The sequence below is a fragment of the Bos indicus x Bos taurus genome, chromosome 11 (assembly GCF_003369695.1).
Source record: "Bos indicus x Bos taurus breed Angus x Brahman F1 hybrid chromosome 11, Bos_hybrid_MaternalHap_v2.0, whole genome shotgun sequence".
Classification (NCBI taxonomy): Eukaryota; Metazoa; Chordata; class Mammalia; order Artiodactyla; family Bovidae; genus Bos; species Bos indicus x Bos taurus.
This window is the reverse complement of record NC_040086.1, coordinates 60,904,371-60,927,604: the sequence shown is the minus strand read 5'-3', so window position 1 is coordinate 60,927,604 and position 23,234 is coordinate 60,904,371. Positions and strand designations below refer to the sequence as shown.

At 36.1% G+C, this 23,234-nt stretch overlaps 1 protein-coding gene across 8 annotated transcripts in view; it reads right to left on the bottom strand.

The window, feature by feature from the left end:
- The window catches only part of EHBP1 (EH domain binding protein 1), a 355,442-nt gene that overhangs the window by 272,604 nt on the left and 59,604 nt on the right, over window positions 1-23,234 (bottom strand). For all 8 annotated transcript variants that reach the window (XM_027555607.1, XM_027555611.1, XM_027555610.1 and 5 more), the window contains exons 4-5: window positions 15,929-16,024; window positions 10,157-10,210 (exon numbers count right to left, since the gene is read on the bottom strand). In XM_027555607.1, coding sequence (XP_027411408.1) covers window positions 10,157-10,210; window positions 15,929-16,024 — 150 coding nt within the window. The remainder of the gene's footprint in view (window positions 1-10,156; window positions 10,211-15,928; window positions 16,025-23,234) is intronic.

The following is a 23,234-nucleotide window of genomic DNA, read 5'->3' as shown; positions in this document are numbered from 1 at the left end:
TCATTTTATACCTGAGTACACTAGAAGCTATAAAAGATTAAATAACTTGTTCAAGGTCACAAAGCTAGCAGTGGTAAAATCACCTCTAAAGTTTTGACTTATGTATAAGCAGCTTTTTGGTCCAAAGAAGAAAGCTTGGCAAACAACTGGGAAATCTTCTCTGTGCCCAGAAACAAAAGAAAAAATAAAATGAAGGCAGCATTATCTCAACTCAACACAAAGAGGCAGGAAGGCTGCCTTGAGAAAAAACATGCAGAATTCCGGTGACTGATCAATTCTGGAATTCCATTTTGTAATATCTAACAGCAGTCAAGTAATTAATCTCAATAACTTTTAGACTGAATATGTACAATAATTAAAGACTACATTTACTAATCTAATACATATATATTTCACAAGTTTATCAGTAAAGAAAGTAGATTTAAAACTTCTCTATGATTCTACAATTTCAAATTATTTATTTTCATTTTGCCACTATGGGAAATCATTATTGCAAAGGAGTTAAGGGCAAAGGCCACAGAGAAAGACAAGACTGGATAAAATCCTGACTTCTTAGATATATAACCTTAAGCAAATTACTTAACCTCTCTAAGACTCACTTTCTTTATCTGTAAAATAAGGTTATTAGTATCTGACTCAGAGGGTTACCACAGTGAGTAAATGAGATAATGTGCATATAGCATTTCACACAGTACCTGACACACAGTAAGGATCCAATAAATTTGTTAGAGTAATATATTTTGGAGACTTTTATGTTTTATTGGGATATTTTATACTAAGCAAAAACTTTAAATTTTACTGATTGTGGGGTTATAACAGAGTGCTAAGAAAATAAAGACATTTGACATCATCACATATATGCACATAATTCAGTGTTTACTTAGGGCAATGACACTCCAATTTCTTTCACAGATCACGTGTTTTTATGAGACAGTGCTATAGGTCAAACTCTCTGGATAGCTCCAACAGCTCAACCCAAAGAAGATGTGACTCTTTTTCCAGATGAAAATATGCAATTAACTAACCTGTTTGGAGTTGGGATTTTAGTTGAACTCTTACTTAATATATTGCATATATATCAGAACATTTAAGGGAATCTTTGTTTTACGGATTTTGTAAGTTTAATTTTTAAAATAAATAGATTTAGTATTCATGAATGTTTTACTCACTGACTGCATTTTTCCCCCTCCCAAAACTGTTCTTCCTCTGCCTTCTTCCCCTTGATAAATGAAAGTTCCTTTCTTCTTATTGCTTAGGCCAAGCACCTTGGCATCTTCCTTGACTCCTCTGTTTCTTTCGTGTCCCACACTAACTCATCAGCAAATCCTCAGCTCCACCTTCAACATATAACCAAAGGGCTGCACATCCAGGGACAGGAGGAATTGCTGTGGCCTTTTTTTCCGTCAATTTACCACAGTCTGTATGTGGAAATAGGAGCCAATACCTAGAAGCAGAGTCCCACAAGCAGAATATGGACTCATAAAAAGACATGAGCTAATACGCAGAAGCAAAGTCAGTATGGAAGGTATGTGCTTACTCAAGGTTATTAGTATCTGACTCAGAGGGTTACCACAGTGAGTAAATGAGATAATGTGCATACAGCATTTCACACAGTACCTGATATACAGCAAGGATCCAATAAATTTGTTAGGGTAATATATTTTGGAGACTTTTATGTTTTATTGGGATATTTTATACTAAGCAGAAACTTTAAATTTTACTTATTGTGGGGTTATAACACAAAGTGCAAAGAAAATAAAGATTAAAATTTCATTTCTGAATGCTCTTTGGAGCATGCCTTCTCAGTCTTGCAACAATTTACCAAGAGACATTCATAAAAAATCCAAACTTTAAAAGAGAAAAAGACAGACTGTTAGTCCTTTGAAATTCACTAGGTCTTGTGTATGTGATAAGGGAAACATATTTAAAACATAAAGCAAAGCACAATATTGTAACAGGTCCCTGCTGCTGCTACATGAACACAACTGTTTCTCTTAGAACAGAGTCAATTTCCTCATCCACCACTGAGGGGAGCTATAATCTAGGAAAAGGTTTATATGGCGCCACAATGTTATTTTTCAACTTTCTCAAACCTTAATATACTGATTTAATAGACTCTTATTAAAATACCTTTTAAACTAACTTGACAAGTACACCTGAACTCTCTTTTGGAGGCGTTACAAGAAATAATAAAGCTTATTATCTCTATGGAACCATAACAGTAGAATCTGTATTGTTCCTTGCTTTTTCTTTTTAGCACTTATTTAACATACCACATATGTTAACATATATTTAACACACATTACATATTTATATTATCTAACACAGTATATATTTTACATGCATTAATTTTATTCTTTCTCTCTCACACACAAACAGAAACTCCATGAGGAAGAGATTTGTTTTTGCTTTATATACCACTCTATTTCCAGCACCTAGAACAGTGTCCAGCACAAAATACATACTCAGTGAATTAACTGCTACTGAATGAATGAATGAATTCTGGCTCATTTATTTGAAAGCTTCAGATATATTGTAGTGAAAGTGAAAGTCACTCAGTCATGTCCAACTCTTGGCAACCCCATGGACTACACAGTCTGTGGAATTCTCCAGGCCAGAATACTAGAGTGAGTAGCCATTCCCTTCTCCAGGGGATCTTCCCAACCCAGGGATTGAACCCAGGTCTCCCAGAAGTTCCAACGAGAAACATTCCTGATGTTCTGGTGTCTTTAGAGAATCTTCCAAGCCTCACCCCCGCCTCTGTCCGCCCCAGTCTCTCTCCTCCTCCTCACAGGAGCTCCACCGGCCCACAGAGCCATCACGACCCCTGCTTTCCGGAGGGGACGCTCCAGGGCAGAGTCAGGAAGTGACAGTGACATCACCCAGGTGGGACGGGACGGTGCACCTGACCGACAGGACTCCCTGCAGGCGTCTCCAGGTCAGGCTGGCAGGTGGGTGGGGGCTGAGGGATGAGAGCTGCCAACACCTGGCGGTGGGCAGGACCTCACCGGCTCAAATAGTGAACTGCTACTGCCTGAAAAATGTAATGTCTACTTACCATGAATTTAGATTTAAAAGAAAATTTCTAAGAACAATTTTTTAATCATATAGATGAGTATACAGAGATCTCATGAGAATGACTTAGTATATATTTATTGTAGAATATCTCTTAACTGATCTGAATGTCACAGAGAGTTGGTCAATTAAAGGGGAAAGTTATGAATATTGATACACAAACATTTAATTTTGTTTAATATATATTTATGTGTTTCATTCACCAGTCTTAGAGTATAACTTTGTTGATCATCCATCTTCTCATATAATCAACAGTTATAATGTATCATTAGTATATTTTCAATCACTTATTTTAAATAATTTTTGTTAGAGTATAGTTGCTTTACAATGTTGCTAGTTTCTGCTGTACAGCAAATTGAATCAGCTATACATATACATACATACACTCTTTTTGGATTTCCTTCCCAATTAGGTCACCACAGAGCACTGAGTAGAGATCCCTGCATTACAGAGCAGGTTCTCCTTGTTGCTATTGTTCAGTGTCTCAGTCATGTCCAACTCTTTGCGACCCCGTGGACTACAACACTCCGGGCCTCCCTGTCCTTCACCATCTCCCAGAGTTTACTGAAACTCATGTCCATCGAGTCAGTGATGCCATCCAACCATCTCATCCTCTGTCATCCCCTTCTCCTCCCGCCTTCAATCTTTCCCAGCATCAAGGTCTTCTCAGATGAGTCAGCTCTTCGCATCAGGTGGCCAAAATATTGGAGTTTCAGCTTCAGCATCAGTCCTTCCAATGAATATTCAGGACTGATTTCCTTTAGGATTGACTGGTTTGATCTCCTTGCAGTCCAAGGCACTCTCAAGAGTCTTCTTCCAGCACCACAATTCAAAGGCATCCATTCTTCAGTGCTTGGTCGTTTTTATTACCCAGCTCTCACATCCATACATGACTACTGGAAATCCATAGCTTTGACTAGACGGACCTTTGTTGGCAAAGTAATGTCCTTGCTTTTTAAAATGCTGTCTAGTTTTGTCATTGCTTTTCTTCCAAGCAGCAAGCGTTTTTTAATTTCATGGCTGCAGTCACCATCTACAGTGATTTTGGAGCCCAAGAAAATAAAGTCTGTTACTGTTTCCATTGTTTCCGCATCTATTTGCCATGAAGTGATGGGACCGGATGCCATGATCTTCACTTTTTGAATGTTCAGTTTTAAGCCACCTTTTTCACTCTCTTCTTTCACCTTCATCAAGAGGCTTTTTAATTCCTCTCTTCTTTCTGCCATAAGAGTGGTGTCATCTGCATATCTGAGGTTATTGATACTTCTCCCAGCAATCTTGATTTCGGCCTGATTCCAGCCCCGCAATCTTGACTCCAGCCCGGCATTTTGCACGATGTACTCTGCATACAAGTTAAATAAGCAGGGTGACAATATACAGCCTTGATGTACTTCCTTCCCAAACTGGAACCAGTCCATTGTTTCGGATCTGGTTCTAACTGTTGCTTCTTGACCTCCATACAGGTTTCTCAGAAGGCAGGTAAGGTGGTCTGGTATTCCCATCTCTTGGAGAATTTTCCAGTTTGTTGTGATCCATACAGTCAAAGGCTTTAGCATAGTCAATGAAGCAAAGTAGATGTTTTTCTGGCGTTTCCTTGCTTTTTCTATGATCCAGTGGATATTGGCAATTTGATTTCTGGCTCCTCTGCCTTTTCTAAATCCAGCTTGAACATCTGGAAGTTCTTGGTTCACACACTGTTGAAGCCTAGCTTGAAGGATTTTGAGCATTACTTTGTTAGCATGTGAAATGAGTGCAACTGTGTGGTAGTTTGAACATTTTTTGGCATTGCTTTTCTTTGGGATTGGAATGAAAACTGATCTTTTCCAGTCCTGTGGCCACTGCTGAGTTTTCCAAATATGCTGGCATATTGAGTGCAGCACTTTCACAGCATCATGTTTTAGGATCTGAAATAGCTCATCTGGAATTCCATCTCCTTCACTAGCTTTGTTCTTAGTGATGCTTTCTAAGGTCCACTTGACTTCACACTCCAGGATGTCTGGCTCTAGGTGAGTGATCACACCATCGTGGTTATCTGGGTCATTAAGATCTTTTTGTATAGTTCTTCTGTGTATTTTTGCCATCTCTTAATATCTTCTGCTTCTGTTACGTCCATACCATTCAGGTTCTCCTTAGTTATCTATTTTATATATAGTATCAATAGTATATATTTGTCAATCCCAATTCCCAATTCATCCCACCTCCCTCTTCCCCCCTTGGTAGCCATAAGTTTGTTCTCTACATCTGTGTCTCTATTTCTGCTTTCCAAATGAGCTCATCTGTATCATTTTTCTAGATTCTACATATAAGCAATTCAGTCATCTTTAAATGAAAGCAATATATAAGAACAAAAGAGAAATATCTGAATGCAAAAATCCTTTCAGATTTTCGTAAATTTTTCCCCAATTTTTTACAGTTGCATTTCCACACCAGATTTGACAGCAGTTTTTAACAACTCACTTCTATCAACTCTTTCTAAAGCATTTTAACAGTTTTCATGAAATAATTCCTCAAACTGATAGTTCACTGGCCTGCTGCTGCTGCTGCTAAGTCGCTTCAGTCGTGTCCGACTCTGTGCGACCCCATAGACAGCAGCCCACCAGGCTCCCCGTCCCTGGGATTCTCCAGGCAAGAACACTGGAGTGGGTTGCCATTTCCTTCTCCAATGCATGAAAGTGAAAAAATAAAGTGAAGTTGCTCAGTCGTGTCCGACTCCTAGCGACCCCATGGACTGCAGCCCTCCAGGCCCCTCCGTCCATGGGATTTTCCAGGCAAGAGTACTGGAGTGCGGTGCCATTGCCTTCTCCGTCACCGGCCGAGGAAATATCTAATTAAATTATATAATTACAACAACAGGCCAGTAGCATAAGAGGTCTTGTAAAGGGTCAAAAACAACTTACAACTCACTTGGGAGAGGAGTGTGTAGAAGTATGTCAGAGAGTAGCCCACTAACCATGTTGACACATGTGGGATTAAAACCAGGATGTCTTATGGATCGAATGGAAAGTATGAGGTAATCCATGTAAATTAAGTAGAGATTGATGAGAAGAGTTTCTACTGTAATGACATATGGATCCTTCATATACTATCTCACTGTCACTAGAGTCTACTTTTTAAATTTTTCTTCAATATAGTTAATGGATGCTACTGTAATTCCTCTCTTAAAAAGAATACTCCTTTAAGGATACTGAATTTGACTAGATCATTCATTTACTCACTCCTTCACCAAACATAAATGGAGCACCTACTGCACAGAAGGTGTTATATAATAAAAATTTTAGAGGATACAGAAATAAATGGAATAGAACTTCTCCCCTATTAAATTTACTTAGCTAAGCAAGAGCCCTGTTAGCACCTCAGAAAACTGACCTAGGTTTTTCCAGAACATAACACACATGCCCAATTCTAGTCTATCTTCTAGGTGAGAATATACCACTTTCTTTTGTTTTGTTTTAGGTTTAATTATATAAACTCATTCTTTCACATTAAATAGTTCATTATTTATGATGGCTGTCTTAATTTAAAGTATGTAAATTAGTTATGTTCTCCGTTAAGTTGATGCATTTTAAAAGAGTTTAGTCACAACATGAGCATTCATGCTTTTTCCCGTGAATTAAGAGTAAAACAATTTCACCATACTTAAGAAGTCTGGTAACTTTAACCTATGAAAGTAAATAATGGATACATTTAATATTTACCTTTTTCTGTTTAAACTTTTAAAAAATATACATTATGCTAGTCAAATAGGTCAAATCCCATAAATGTCTCTTAAAAAAAAAAACCTGTAAAAACAGGTAAAAGTTAATAATAAAAAAAATCATGAATTCATCTAATAAACTATTTGTTATTTCTTGCACTAGGTTCCTAGCAGTCATCATTATTTTTGCTGTCACCATGATTAATAACTGAGGAATTGTGTGTTCCTCCCACATGCTGAATAATTTTACTTAACTTCACATTAGCTCTTCAGCACCTAGAGTCCCCTAAATTTTGACCATCTCTTTAAATATGGTGATTTTTGTTTTTTGTTTTTTTAATACCTACGGCTGAGAAATTAGGTTTCTACTAGAAAAGCCAGTATCTTCTTTTGCATAAAAGGGAGTTGAAACCACAATTCAATTTTCTTTCTTTCTTTCTAATATGGCATAGGAAATGACTATTATAGCAACAAGAGCAGGGGGAAAGAACTGTTGTGCTAAAAAAGTTCAGAATAGGAAACTTGCAAAAAACTCCCAATTCATTCCAGAAATAAAAACATACAGAAAATACTGAATATATATGCCAATATTGACTTTTAAAGAAAGATATAAATTAGGGAGTTATTAACTGATTCCAAAATGACATGCTAGATAACTTTTAAATATTTCATTCCCCATGAACCTGAAAACAAAAAAATTTGATCTATAAAGAGATAATATTCAAAAAAGTTTATAAAAATATTCCTATTTACGGAAACAAAGTTATGGACCTAGAAAATCCCTATGAGATGATTTAGTAGAAACCTTTCATTTTATAGATGAAAAAATTAAGCCCTGGAAAATAATCTCAAGGTCACCAGCTTTGAAGGCACATCAGGATTTATACACAATTCTAACCAATCCAAAGTTCATGTCTTCTCTACACTAGGATATGGGAGAAAGGAAAATGCATTTTTTTCAAATAAGGAGGCAGAATGACAAGAAGTCAGAAAATCTTTCATCTATTAAAAAGCATGATGATGCCTGGAAAACTCTACAAATGCAGTGTTCTCTCCACGACATAACTCAGAGTAAGGTCTCCAAAATTTTCTGATGACACAGGAAAATTTAATCTCCAGTAAACAGTTCAATTAAAATAATGGTTTTATAAAGTTTTTAAACAATATGAATAATAGTTAAAAGTCACCTATATTATTTTTATTAGATTTTTATGAATCTAATTTAGCAATAAACACTAGGAGAGAAGAAATGCTAATGTATTTTATTTTCCATTTTCCTACTATGGCCATCCCCTCTTCAATCATTTTAGCAATAAATAGGCAAATCAGCTAAATAAGCTTCTGAGCTTATATATATTTTTCATAAAATGGATATAAATATACTCTTCAACTTGAGAAACATATACTCCAATATGGAAAGGATGATTCAAAATATAACTTTTTATCTCATGATCCATTTAAATCTCACTGTCTTAATTTTAGTATTTTTCTGTGCTGTGCTTAGTCGCTCAGTTGTGTCCAACTCTTTGTGATCCCAGGGATTGTAGCCTGCCAGGCTCCTCTGCCCATAAGGATTCTCTAGGCAAGAATATTGATGTGGGTTGCCAAGCCCTCCTCCAGGGGATCTTCCCAACCCAGAGATTGAACCTTGATCTCCTGCATTACAGGCAGATTCTTTACCATCTGAGCCACCAGGAAAGTCCAAGAATACTGTGGGTAGCCTATCCCTTCTCCTGGGGATCTTCCCGACCCAGGAATCGAACTGGGGTCTCCTGCATTGCAGGCAGATTCTTCACCAGCTGAGCTACCAGGGAAGCCCAGTATTTCTCCATTGATTTTTAAAATATTTTTATAAAATATATAATACAGAACTTAAAAGATTTTTCCTAAAATTCTATAGATTTGAATGTACTTTGCATCCAAACCTAATCTGTGGCATATAGCTTTTTTTAATAGTTGTGTCTTTCAGTAACAGCTTATAATCTATTTCTCAGAAATTTAGAACTACTGTGCCTCTATTCTAAGATTAATCAAATGTATGATAAGAACACCTTTCTAAACAAATATAAAGTTATTGTTTACATCTACTATTACTTACAACCCGAAATTAACAGGCTAATTCTTTAGTACATCAAGTTAACATAGCTATATAACAGAGCCATAAATATTGAAAACCGTTAAAACCATCCATTGGGGAGAAGATTTTAACTCAATGAAAGCTAGATTTTTGAGGCTGTAACAAATTTCAAGAAATGTAAGTTTGTCTGTTTTCAAAACCTCAACATTACTCCAACTACAGTGTTCAAACCTATCACTACAGAAAAGTCAGAATTGTTAACACGTGTGAACCTTTACACAATGACACTAGTTTGACATCCAGCCACCAGAACTCCTTCCACTGTATTTGGACATGACCTCCCTCCCAAGCTCCCCAGATCTTTATGTCTAAAAATGGTCCAGCTACTGTTCAAAAAAGTGTAAGATTCCTTTTACCACTAAAATATAAAACAAAATCACTTACAGAGAGGAAGAACATGCTGTTTTATAAAGCATGTTATAAAACTGTTACAAATATATTTTACAACTGTAATAATGATCATGATAGTGATGTCAATGACAATGATAAAAGCTAATATTCATTGAAATTATTTAATCATCACAACCCTATAAATTGACTGCTGAGAAGTTAAGAAACTTATCATAATCAGAGCTTATAAATGGAAGATCTAGGGCTTGCAATCTGTCTCTCAGACTTCAGAACCCACACATAGTTTCATTGCCTGTCTTCCCTAATCTCCATTTAATAAACATTCATTAAACAACTACTATCTTCCTACAAGTCACCTGGGACTCCATCATAAAATGCAAACTAATTGAAAATGATTATTAAAGTACTACTTGAGAATCCTTCAACCCAAAGAGTTAAAGCATATAGTTTATTTTCAAATATTTCTAAGATCATTCATAATTTCATTCAACAAATGTTTAAAAGAGCATTTATGTTATGTCAGAAGCACCATGTCAGATGCTAAATAGATAAAAAGATGAATAAGACACAATCCTTCCCTCAAACTCCCAACAGAATACATAGAGCATATACATAATTCAGTATCAATGAGTAGTTTTACTTTTATGTTTTTAACAAAAATATTGGCCAAAAAGTTCATTTGGGTTTTTCCATAACATCTTACAGAAAAACCTAAAGGAAATTTTTGGCTGACTCAATGTTCACAAATAATTCTACTGGTTATTATTTCACTTAAAAAATTCTAAAAGCTACAAATCACTAATTTTTTATAAAGCAACATTTCTTCTGCCACCAAAATGCCCCTTAGTAATGTATATAGTTAAAAATATGAAAGGTGACAGAATTTACAATTAGCTTACATTTTCTATGACAAATGTCCACTCTTTATCTTCAAATTCCTCTGCATGAGGATCCTGTAACAAAAGTAAAATATAAAGTTGAAATACATTTTTTTAATCCAGTCAATTCAATTAGGAAAATACACAAACAGCCTTGATATTAGCTTTTACCAACTTACAAAAAAGGAAGGGGCAGAATGGTCTGCTTTTAAGAAACTTTCATAATTTATCTAAATTTAAAACATTATTTTTATTAAGAAATTCTCTTACTTAGGTTAATACATATCATTATTTTCCATCATTGCATAAAACAAGACAAAAGGAAACCATAAAAATATTTTATGACAGAGGTTATACGTGGAATTTTAAAAAGTGGTACAAATGAACCTATTTACAAAACAGAAATAGAATCAAAGAGACAGAAAACAAACTTATGCTTACCAAGGGGAAAAAGAAGGGAGGGATAAATTGGAAGATTGAGACTGACATACACACACCACTATATATAAAATAGATAACTAATACGCACAGGTAGCTCTAGGCAATACTCTGTAATGGTCTATATAGGAATAGAATCTGAAAGAGTGACTTCACGTGTATGTATGACTGATTCAGTTTGCTGTACAGCAGAAACTAATACAACATTGTAAATAATCTATACCTCAATAAAAATTAATTTAAAAAAGAAACCTGGGGACAGATAACTTGGTGAGTGAACTATTAAAAAGCACTTTTTGTGCAGTGTTCAGTCAGTCAGTCATGTCTGACTCTGTGACCCCGTGGACTGTAGCCCACCAGGCTCATTTATTAAGATACTGATATCCTTATTTTTATACCTCTAAGTATTCTGAACTCAAAGCATTACTTGAGGCAAGGTTTTCTTGGTGCAGAGGTTACATATTATAAACATTTGGAATTTCAAAGTACTGCAAAGAACTTCATAACCTACACAAAATGACAAATCTGACGTTGATACCCTCATCTGCCCTCCATTACCAGAGGCCTGAGAAAGGGTAACAGATCCTACAACCAAATGCAGCTTTTTTTCTAAATGAGTCAGACTTTAACCAAGTATTTGACAAATATTTATTGGCTACTTACTATATAAGGAATTACAGAGGCGTTATACGGATTCAAACACAGTTGTCCTTGCTTTCAAAGACAAACACAACTAATCTAAATACATAGATGATGAATGAAATACATGGTTTTACTAGAGATTAGAAGACAATACGTTTCTTAGAGGAAGGAACAGGAAAAGCTTTACGAGTGAGGAAGCATTTAGACAAGGTGGGATTTCCACAGATACTAAAATAAGTAAAGGTGAAAGGCAACAGATTTTAAGACATAAAAGGAAAAGCAGTGGAGTAGCGTCGTAAGTGCATTTAACTTATTCAAGTTCAACTTCATGTTTTAGCGGTGGGGGAGGGATGGAGGTACTGACAGTGAGAGTATGTGCAAATAAATGCTATTCCCCTACTGTGTCTCATGGACCACATGCTTCTCATAGGGAAGCGCCTTATTCATGACTGATTCCACTATAGTCTATTATTAACCTTCAGTTTCTACTGCCACAGCTGTGTTTGGGTCCTCATCACTTTGTGCCTAGGCTATTTCAAGATAAAAGTAACCGCAGCACTCTCAGTCTCTCTGCTCTCCAATTAATCTTGTACACAGATTAATTCTCCTAAACCACAGTTCTGACCATGTAAGTACCAACTAAGAGTTTTTCAATGATCCCTACAACCTATGGGATAAATTTCAAATTCCTTCATTACTTCATTTTTGTTTATTTTTCTACCTTAAAAATATGGTGACTAGCTGATTCTGAGCTGTCTTAAGGCAACTATGACAAATCCACACAGTGTAAATCCACACAGATATTATAAAGACCTGCCAAAAAGGAGTTTATTTGGTGGTGATGGGCAGGGACAGGCAGGAAAGGGTAGAAAGGAAAAAGAGGTAGAAGACTCTACTTGATACTTATTTCCCCAGCCTGGCCCTGCCCAGGTTTGTGGAGGTTTATGGAGAATGACTACTGTAAATAAAGATTAAAGGATTTTTTTCATGAGAGATTTAGGACCCAAATAGTGCTACTTTAGAGACCGAGTAATAGTGTGACACAATGCTTAGGAAAAAGATACATTACTACCCTTTCTGCTTGCCCCACACCCACACCACTGTTGAAGAATGTAGCCTAGCTCTAGTGCAACTTTTACAATTAATAGTAGTGTGTGTGTGTGTGTGTGTGTGTGTGTGTGTTGCTCAGTCATGTTCAACTCTTTGTGATCCCATGGACTGTAGCCCGCCAGGCACCTCTGTCCATGAAATTCTCCAGGCAAGAATACTGGAGTGGGTTACCATTTCCACCTCCAGAGGATCTTCCCAATCCAGGGACTGAACCCAGGTCTCCTGCATTGCGGGCAGATTCTTTACTGTCTAACCCACCAGAGAAGCTCCAATAGTAATGGTATCAGTGATAATACAAAATGTTTGCAAAGCACACACTCTGCCTCAGTCATTGTGTTAAGAGTTTTAATCATCACAACTACTTATGAAATAGGTATCCTTTTTGTTCCTAGTTAAAAGAACAGAAAACTGAGACCTAAAAGATGTAACTTCCCACAAATAAGTGTTAAAATTACGTGCCAATTTTAGGTCTGTCTGACTTTTAGCCATGTTGTTAGTTCAGTTTTATCTCTGTGTTCCTAGGGACCTAGAAAAGTACCTGGAATATGGTAGTTTCTCAAGAAAACTTGATTAATGAATTAATGAAGATATGCCTTGAAACTTAACAAATATTGAATTGCACCTTATATATGATATACATTAATTCTCAAAATTGATAAAAACATTTTTTAGAAACACAGATAAATATTACCCATAACAGAATAATTTTAATGGGGCCAAGGGTCACATCTGATAAGGCAAAGTCACTAAAAAGATGTAAAGGAGCAACAATAATGTTCATTTTCAAGTTACTTTAAAATGGTATATCTACAAAACTCATTAATTATGTTATTGACTAAACAAAAACATTAGTAATGAAAGTTGCTCCCACCTTGAATCAATTAAGTCTTCTTTACATCCTGTTCTCTATCCTCTAGTGTCTCTTTTATCACCATTGAACTAAAGAGAAAAAGTGAAACAGCTTAAAGAGCCATTTCCCTTCTCAACCCTAAAAGGGGCTTTTTTTCATTTACCAGAAATAGCTATTTTCAAGCTAATTAAACTTTCAAAATCAAGCGTGCAGGCTAAAGAACTAATTTCTGCTTAAGCCATAGAAAAGTGAAACTTCTTGATAACTTTTTTTAAAAGCACTTTGTCTATGAACATACCTCTGTGAATACGAGCAGTTCTTTCCTATTTTGCAAATTTCAGGATTAAGTAAATTTTGAGACTTTAATATAAGTAAAAGAAAGGGGGAAATATGAAAAAGCTTTCCACTTGAATATTTTAAAATGCTGTTCAAAAACAAGAATCAAAAATTAATATGAGAGAATGAAAAGCTATTTTGTTTTGTTTACTTTTTGGTTCTTCTATTACAACTCTGGGAAGATATGGAGCCAGGAAGACAAAGATATTTAAAGATATTCACTGAAGAGAAATGTGTAATACAGCAAACTGGGAAGGAGGGAGTATTTATTTCCCTACAGACTAACATTTAAAAGACATAAAAGTTCAGTGATAGGATTTGCTGAACATTCTCATTAGTACTTGAAAACTACTTACCTCCTAATCCTCCAAGTAATACATTTCAACAGCCACTTTCAACACAAAATCACTCAGTTAGTGCATATCCTTTGCCCAAACACATAGCTGTCAACCATTTATCAGCTCTCTTCTAACCCCTTGTTGTCTATCGTCATTTTTATAAAAGTTGTGTAACTATGTCCATTCATTTACTTTAACAATAAAAACAGACTAAATCAAAACACAGAAGATTACTTAAAAGTTTTCCTCAAGCATGTCACAGATTCTGCCGTGGTAATCTATATTCAGAGTGGTATTTACTACAGAATAGGCCATGCTATGTAAAACAAACCCAAAACCAAACACACAACAACCACACCCCAGGGCTAAATCACAGTGTGACAGGGCAAGTTACCTTCCCCTTTAGTCTTAGTTTCCTTATCAGTACAATGGAAACAATTCTAGAACTTCAGGGTTACTTTGAGAATTAAATGAAATAGTACTCTAAAGGTATTGTTGTTAACTACCAAACTTACTACATCACTTTAGTAGGAGAGGTAGGAGCTTCCAAGGTAGCTCAAAAAGTAAAGAATCTGCCTGCAATGCGGGATACCTGGGTTCAAGCCCTGAATCAGGAAGATCCCCTGGAGGAAGAAATGGCAACCCACTCTATTATTCTTGCCTGGAGAATTCCATGGACAGAGAAGCCTGGTGGGCCACAGTCCAGGGACTCACAAAGAGTTGGACACGACTGAGTGACTAACACATACAGAAGAGGTATGGATGGGGAAGGGTCGGGGATTAATAACAGGCTTTTACGATAGCTGACTGAAGGGTAATAGGATGATTCTGATCTTTCCTGAAAAAAAAGGAAGAGGAGCTACAACCTCATGCCTTATTTCTCCCTGGGCCAACAGTGTATAAATGATATGCATAATCATGTGATGTTATAATGTCAATAACAATAGTATTACAACTGTAAAACACACATAAAGTGTTAAGAATCTTTCATAAAATAGAATATCTATGAAACACAGAGCATTTGAAAGTAGTGTCTCATTGATGGGTTAGTACATTAACATTCATTATACTGCTTTGTTCTATTGATCTCTTCAGTAGTTCCAGAGCACATCAATTAATATACTGAAATACAAAATCAAAAGTACCTTTTTACACAGTGATTTCACACTTGAAGCCATATAAATTTGTTCTACTTAGATGTCATATCTTATAGTATTTAGTGGATTGTCACAAGTTTATGTTACTAAATTATGCTCAACTAAATGTCCTCCTTCATTCTATCCTTTTGCAAAAGTAAAGTCAACATGATTGGAATGATTCAAAGAAGAAATAAAGCATTTGTTTCCTATGCACCACTTCTAAGAAGGCTGAAGCTGAGACATATTTGTCCCCATCATTTTTTTTTTTTTTTTGAGTAGGTAAGAAATTGGTTGGGAAAGTAATTATTCTAGTGCTTAGTTTTCATATGTGTGAGGACTATTTAGAACGTTAAGAAATAGAGAAGACATTCAAGAAAAAACATATATAAAAAAGTAAGATATACGAACAGCTATGTTTTTTGGATCTGGACTTTCAGTTTATTACCAGAATTTTTATTTTAAGCTATAGTATTTATAAGCTATCAATATCAATAAAATATTTATCAAAAATCCATTTTAAATTTACCTTCCTATATTAACTTTAATAAAATACCATATATCAATTTTAAAACACATCTAGTTTTTAGTCAAACAAGGCTAATAAAATGAGACTCCAGGACAAGAATTCCACAAACCTCAGGGTTCCACAGAAAAAGCACTTTAAATTTTCCTGTGGGTAGAATGTAGGAAGCAATAAAAGAAATGTTCCAGTTGATTTTAACTGGAATAAGTTCAAAAAGACTCTCATATTATTTGGACTTTATACACCATGAAATACCTTGTATTGTTATAAATTGCTACATCTCTAAAAATAATGCATATTAAGGTTCTTACTGCTCATTAAGGACTCAAGTGTGTCGAACAGTGAATACTGAAATATTCCATCATTTATAACAATGACTGCACAGTAAATCCTATAACCTATAAAAATGGAACTTACCTTAAAAAGTGTCACAGTGATTTCAATGTTTTCAGGAACAGGCCATACAACAACACCACGGTAAGGATTTTTTATTCCAGGCTGCCAGCTATGAGCCTACCAAAAAAAACAAAATGTCTTCAACTTGAAGTACAGAAAATGCAATATTAATAATTTGCAAAGATATATTGACCCTATTTAACTATCCATTAGATCTATTTCCCTAAAACAAAAATGATTAGTCAAATAGAACTTTTCAAGCATCAAACTTGGACCATGACAGTTGGTGGCTCAGACGATAAAGAATCTGCCTGCAGTGCAGGAGACCTGGGTTCAATCCCTTGGTCAGCAAGATCTCCTAGAGGAGGAAATAGCCACCTACTCTAGTATTCTTGCCTGGAGAATTCCATGGATAGAGGAGCCTGGTGGGCTACAGTACACAGGGTTGCAAATAGTTGGACAAAACTGAGCAACTAACACTTACTCATGACAGTTATATCACATGTAAGCTACAGATTACTATCTGTAAACAAACATTTACCCTCTCCTACACACACACACATGAAAATAGAAAAATGAGAGCATCATATTTTCAAAAGCTATTTCAAATTTAAGAAAAATCTTCTCAGGAGAAATATTTTAAAAATTATTTTGTGATCTCAGAACTTAAAGGCAAATTCAAACAGGTGGGGAAACAATAGAAATAGTGACAAACTTTATTTTCTTGGACTCCAAAATAACTGTGGACAGTGACTGAAGCCATGAAATTAAAACACACTTGTTGCTTGAAAGAAAAGCAATGACAAACCTAGACAGTGTTTTAAAAAGCAGAGACATTACTTTGCCTACAAAGGTCCATTTAGTCAAAGCGTAAAGCGTCTGTCTACAATGCGGGAGACCCAGGTTCAATCCCTGGGGTGGGAAGATCCCCTGGAGAGGGAAATGGCAATCCACTCCAGTACTTTTGTCTGGAAAATCCCATGGACAGAGAAGCCTGGTAGGCTACAGTCCATGGGGTCGCAAAGAGTTGGACACGACTGAGCGACTTCACTTCTTCGTCTTCATGGTTTTTCCAGTAGTCATGTACGGATATGAGAGCTGGACAATAAAAAAAGGCTGAGCGCCGAAGAATTGATGCCTTCAAACTGTGGTGCTGGAGAATACTCTTGAGAGTCCCTTGGACAGCAAGGAGATCAAACTAGTCAATCTTAAAGGAAATCAACCCTGAATACTTATTGGAAGGACTGATGCTGAAACTGAAGCTCTAATACTTTGGCCACCTGATGCGAATAGCCAACTAACTGGAAAAGACCTCAATGCTAAGAAAGATTGAGAGCAGAAAGAGAAGGGGTTGACAGAGGATGAGATATTGGATGGCATCATCAACTCCATGACTCTGAGCAAACTCCAGGAGACAATGAAGTACACAGAAGCCTAGCATGCTGCAGTCCATGGGATTGCAAAGAGTTGGACACAGCTTGAGCAATTTAACAACAACAAATCAGAGAAAAGTAGCCTTGAGAAGGTGACAAGAACAGACCACAGGAGGCGAATCAGATCATTTAAACATGGGAAGAGTTTTCTAGGGAGATGGACCAGCAACTGGAAAGGTGCTGAAGCAGTCAGATAACAACAAGGCCAGTGTGACTGGGGCAGAGTCGTTAAAGAGAAGAGCAGCAGAAGACAAGACTAGGGAAATCATGGAGGGTCCAGTCATACAAGGTTCGAGCAGGCCATCCAAAGATTCTGGCTTGTAATTTGAGAGAGATGAGAAGCCACTGGAGGATTTTAACAGAAGAATGATGATCCAAGTTGCATTTTTTTAGCTCTAGCAAATCTATTCAGAATAGACTCCAGATGTTTGAGCAAACTCCAGGAGAAACAGTGAAGGACAGGGGAGCCTGGTGTGCTGCAGTCCATGGGGTCGCAAAGAGCTGGACATGACTGAGTGACTGAACAACAACAACCAGGTGTAAGAGAGGAAACGGAGACAATAAAGAAGCTATGCAATAATCCCAAGGAGAGTTGATGGTGAATTGGCTTAGGGTGGTATAAAAGTGGTATGAAATGATCAGATTTATTTTTATTTATTTTTTTTATTTTTAAGACAGAATCAATAAGATTTTCTGTCTGACTGTATGAAAGAAAGTAGCCAAGGATGACTGTATGGCTTTTGCCCTTGAGCAAGTACAAAATAGGAATTGCTATTAACAGATAAAACTGCAGAAGGATCAGGTTTGGAAAATCAGATTAGAAACGTGATTTTATACACATTAAATCTAAGGTGTCTATTAGATATTCAAGTGTAGCTGTTTAACTAGGCAGCTGGATATACCTGCCTGGAGTTATAAATTTGGGAATCATCAGCATACAGGTGATACTTAAAGCTTAAGGGTGGATGTAATCCCAAGGGAGTGACAGGAGGGAGGAAGGGAAACAGAGAGAGAGGGAGAAAATAAAGGTTCAAGAACTGAACTTTGGAGCACAACAATAACAGGTCCAGGAAATGTGGAGGAATCAGTAAAGAAAGGTCAGTAAATAGAAGGAAAACCAGAGGCAAGTGGTTATTCTGAAAGTCTAGTGGAGAAAATATTTTAAGGAGACATGAACAATTATCTGTGCCAAATCTTGGTAACAGGTCAAGAGGATGAGGTCTGGAAAATGATCCCTGGATTTAACAAAGCCAAAGCCATTACTGACTTCACAAGAGCTGTTTCAGTGGAGTGGTGAGGGTAGGTAAACACCTGACTGGATCAGCATGGGTTCAAGAAAGAATAGGAAGATAGACACTGAAGCTAGCAAGCACATTCAACTTCTCTGGGCTATTTTGCTGAAAGAGAAAGAGAGAAATAGGTTAGTGCTAGTCTGAGAAATATTGTCAGGCCAGAATTTTTTAAGACAGAAATATTTTTAGGGTGATGGGAAACACTCAGTTGAAAGGGAAATTTTAATGATGCAGAAGAGAAATAATTGCTAGAGTCATGTCTTTAACAGTATGAAAGGAGACAGACTGGCTTGTGCTGGGAGCACAGATCATTCTTCAGTAATAATAGAAAAGAAGTTAGAGTACTTGAGTGCAGACGCATGTCAGGGAGCAGGTTTAACACACCTGAGAGGATATCTGAGGACACTGAGACACAGACTTGACCAAGACCACACAGCAAGCAAGTGGCAGAAACTGGATTTGAATCCAGGAAGTGGAACTGAGAAGTGATCAAGATCACAGAAACGTATGTCCATGTAAATCTTATCATACCTTGTTGGTTAAAACACCAGCAGAATATTGTAAGTCAACTATACTTAATAAAAAATAGAGACTTAGCACACCACAGCCAGTGGTAAAGAACGGAGTTTTGTTGATTAAAAAACGTCTCCAGAGATTCTTCTATTCCCCTGCCTTATTTCTATGCCTGTTGACAGTCCTAGAAAACAACCCCACAGAGTAAACAATCTGAATTTTGAAAAGTAAATTGCTGCCATCTTAGATAATCTCTAATTAGAACTCCTCTCTATATAGTCTACATACTTAATTCTGAAGATTTGTGACAACTGTAATTCTCATGTACTCTAACAACAGATCAAGCTATTTCTCTAGTCTCTTCAAACTTCCCATAATTATATTTTCATAGTCTCCCCATACATTGAAAAAGACTATAATAATTGAATTTTTCTTATTAGCGACAATAGAAAAGATAGTACTTGAACAATTCTGAATTTTAAAAAGTACCATCAAAGAATTTTAGACCTGAAAATATCCTTAGGAAATCTAATCAGGTACAGATAATGAAACTGAAGCAATAAAGAGTAAATGGCTTGCCTGAACCCATAATAACAATCTGTAGGAGAACCAGCTCCATGATTTTCAAGTTCAGGGTTCTTCACCCAACCAACATTACAGCCAGCTCTATTTCTGATTCACACAGTAGTCAAGAAAATAGTCTTCAATCCCTAAGGTCTTAACATTTATATGCATGAGAAAGAGATCAAAAGTGTGAGAAGCAGGGAATGTGGAGACCAACAAACAACTGGGTAGAATTAGAAGACAGTGATATTAAGTAATTACCTAATGCTGGTCCTCTAAATGATCTCTTTCAATTCTCAGTCTAGGATCAGGAAATGGTAATTAGACTGCTGAACAAACAAAACTACTATCTGCTTAACAAACTAAAATCTTTTTTCTTTTTTTTAAATAAAAAGAGATAGAAGGGTGCTAGTTCCCAAGTTGCTGGTATGCCGCCTTTCTATCCAGCAACTCTCCCCAGTGAGAGAAAAGGTCCACCTAAGTCAGCTCTGGCTTTCTGATGGTCTTTGTAGTGACTATACAAACTAGCTATGTTAAGACACAGTAACAATATCAATTAGTCCAGCTTAGTATCTGATAATGTCAGCTTCATAATGTCAGCTAATTATTATGTATTAGAAAAAGAATGAAAAGTCTAACACAGGCAACTAAAAACAGCTGTGGTACTAAACACCTAATTGTACAGATCCATGGAGACAGTACTTTAGGTTCTTAGGAACTTTATTTTTAAAAAGTACCTCATGTTGGCAATCATCAGCACTACAGGAATCCTGATCAGTTTTTGATCAGAGTAATAGAAAAGATTTCCCTAGAAAATAATTCAGTATAAAACACATACAGCTATTTAGCTCCTTAATATAGTCCAGAAAGGCAGGCTATTTCATTATTTGCCATCATCCTAGTACAGTTAATGGTAGAAAGGATGAAGCCATATTCACTTCCACTCATATAAATTGCTTCACCTTTTAATCATATCAGAGATCCTTTAGCAAAGGCAGACCTAGGGAAAAGGTAACATTTATCAATTTTGAGTACCGACTCTATAAGATGTCTTATTTTCAAATTATTTCATATCATACCTTATGTAAAAGACCTAAACCTAATATGGAACTAAATACAGATATGTAACTAAAAAACCTAATATGGAACTAAATATTCACTTGTTACTTCTGAAATTTTTCACTGAATAAATATAACTATCATTTAGTTTTTAAATTGATGATTTTCAATTTATAAAACTTCATCTACGCATACGTTTAGGATGTCACATGTAAAGCTGTCTTAGAGCTGCCCACATCATGGTCTTAGTCAAAGAGCCACCACTACACCCATCCCTTCATGATACCACAGCATATTGTTAAAGGCTATACAGGTGCACACTGCTATATTAAAAATGCATAGCCAACAAGGACTTAATATATATAGCACAGGGAACTCTGTTCAGTGTTACATGGCAGTCTTGATGGGAAGGGAGTTTGGGAGAGAATGGATACATGTATACGTATGACTAAGTCCCTTTGCTGTCCACTTGAAACTATCATAATGTTGTTAATCAGCCATACTTCAATACAAAATAAAAAGTTTAAAACAACAACAACAAAAATACAGCTTATAGCAAGGAAGTAGAAGTGATAATGCCATCCAAAAGCTGGTGAGGACTTTCAAGCTCTTCTTTCCCTTTGGAATTCTCCCATCTCTGTGACTTTAAATTCCTAGTTTGAAAACTAGGTTTAAGGCAACAGACTACTCTGCCATAACTTTTCTTGTCTATTACAATTTTCCTGCTTCCTTTGTCCAACACTATACTGAAAAATAATTTATTTAAGCATATACAATTCAACTGCTGCCCAAAAATATCTTTGCTATAAATGCCATGACTTGAAGATAAGAGGTAGGAAAACTGCCTATTGTGATAATTACCCATGGTAATTATTTTGTAATTATTCTCTCAATAAAAAATGATTCTGCAATGGGTTCTTTTATATTTAATTACAAAAATAGACATGTATCCAAAGAAAGTGAGCAAAACACTGAGAACTAAACTTTATATCAAATAAGGCAATGTGCCTTATCATTTTTCTGTCTAATCTGTTATCTGGGTATCAGTTATAAGTTTCAATCCACCAATATAAAAAAGGTAGATAACCAACCATACTTCAATAAAATAATTTTTAAAAGGTAGATATATTCAGAAACAGGCAAGATAAATATTAAGCTATACACAAGACCAAAGAGAATGAATTACTGTGTAGTTTAAACTCTTTCCAGAAACAAACCTAAAAGTAAAAACCAGACTATTTTCTGCCCAATGGTTGTAGAGATCTATTTTCCCTGTAAGTGATTTCAATGGGACTTAGCAGCAAATAATGTGTATTTCAGGACTTCCATGGTGGCTCAGATGGTAAAGTGTCTGTCTACAATGCGGGAGACCTGGGTTCGATCCCTGGGTCGGGAAGATTCCCTGGAGAAGGAAATGGCAACCCACTCCACTACTCTTGCCTAGAAAATCCCATGGATGGAGGAGCCTGGTACAGGCTACTGCCCATGGGGTCGCAAAGAGCCGGACACGACTGAGCGACTTCACTTTTTTTTAATGTGTATTTCAAAGGAAAAATGTCAGAAACAGAAGAGTGTTTCAAATGAAAACAATGGTTCTACTCTTTGGATTTAATATAACTGATAGTTAATTTTAAAAAACAATAGCTAGGGACAAGCTAGCTTTTTTTTTTTTTTTTTTTTTTTTAAGAATTCCAAAATGCCATGGATCTCAAGCTCCTCAAAGTTTTTCTAAAAAGTAATTTGTTTAATTTTCACATAATATCATAATCATTTCTTTTATAGCTTCTGGAACTGCTTTTTACATCCTTATTCAGCTGTTGTATACAATGTATAAAAACAGCATTTCACACATACATGAATGTATATTATGTAAATTTCAGGCAGATTCTTTACCACTGAGCCATCAGGGAATCCTGTAAGCTTATTATAGCATATGGGCTTCCCTGATGGCTCAATGGTAAAGAATCCACCTGCAATGCAGGAGACTCGAGTTTGATCCCTGGGTCAGGAAGATCCCCTGGAGAAGGAAATGGCAAACCACTTTAGTACTCGTGCCTGGGAAATCCCATGGACAGAGGAACCTGTGGGGCTACAGTCCATGGGGTCTCAAAGAGCTGGACATCACTAGAGTGACTAAATAACAACAATAATATGCTTAATACATTGTGAGTTCTCATAACTTTTCAAAAGTACATATATAATGTTTCAAGGGAAACATACAATGATTCTAAAATATCCAGAAGGGATCTGAAATATTAGGAGCATCACAACTGGAAAATAAGTCCAATAAACCAATACAATATTGTAAAGTAATTAGCCTCTAATTAAAATAAATAAGTTTAATTAAAAAAAAAAAAAAAGAAATAGTTCCTTCTGGAAAATATTGTATTCTGAGAAAAATCAACCTGTACCTCATATGTTTGCATTTCACCATTTAGATTTGATCAAAATTTAATATGATGTAAA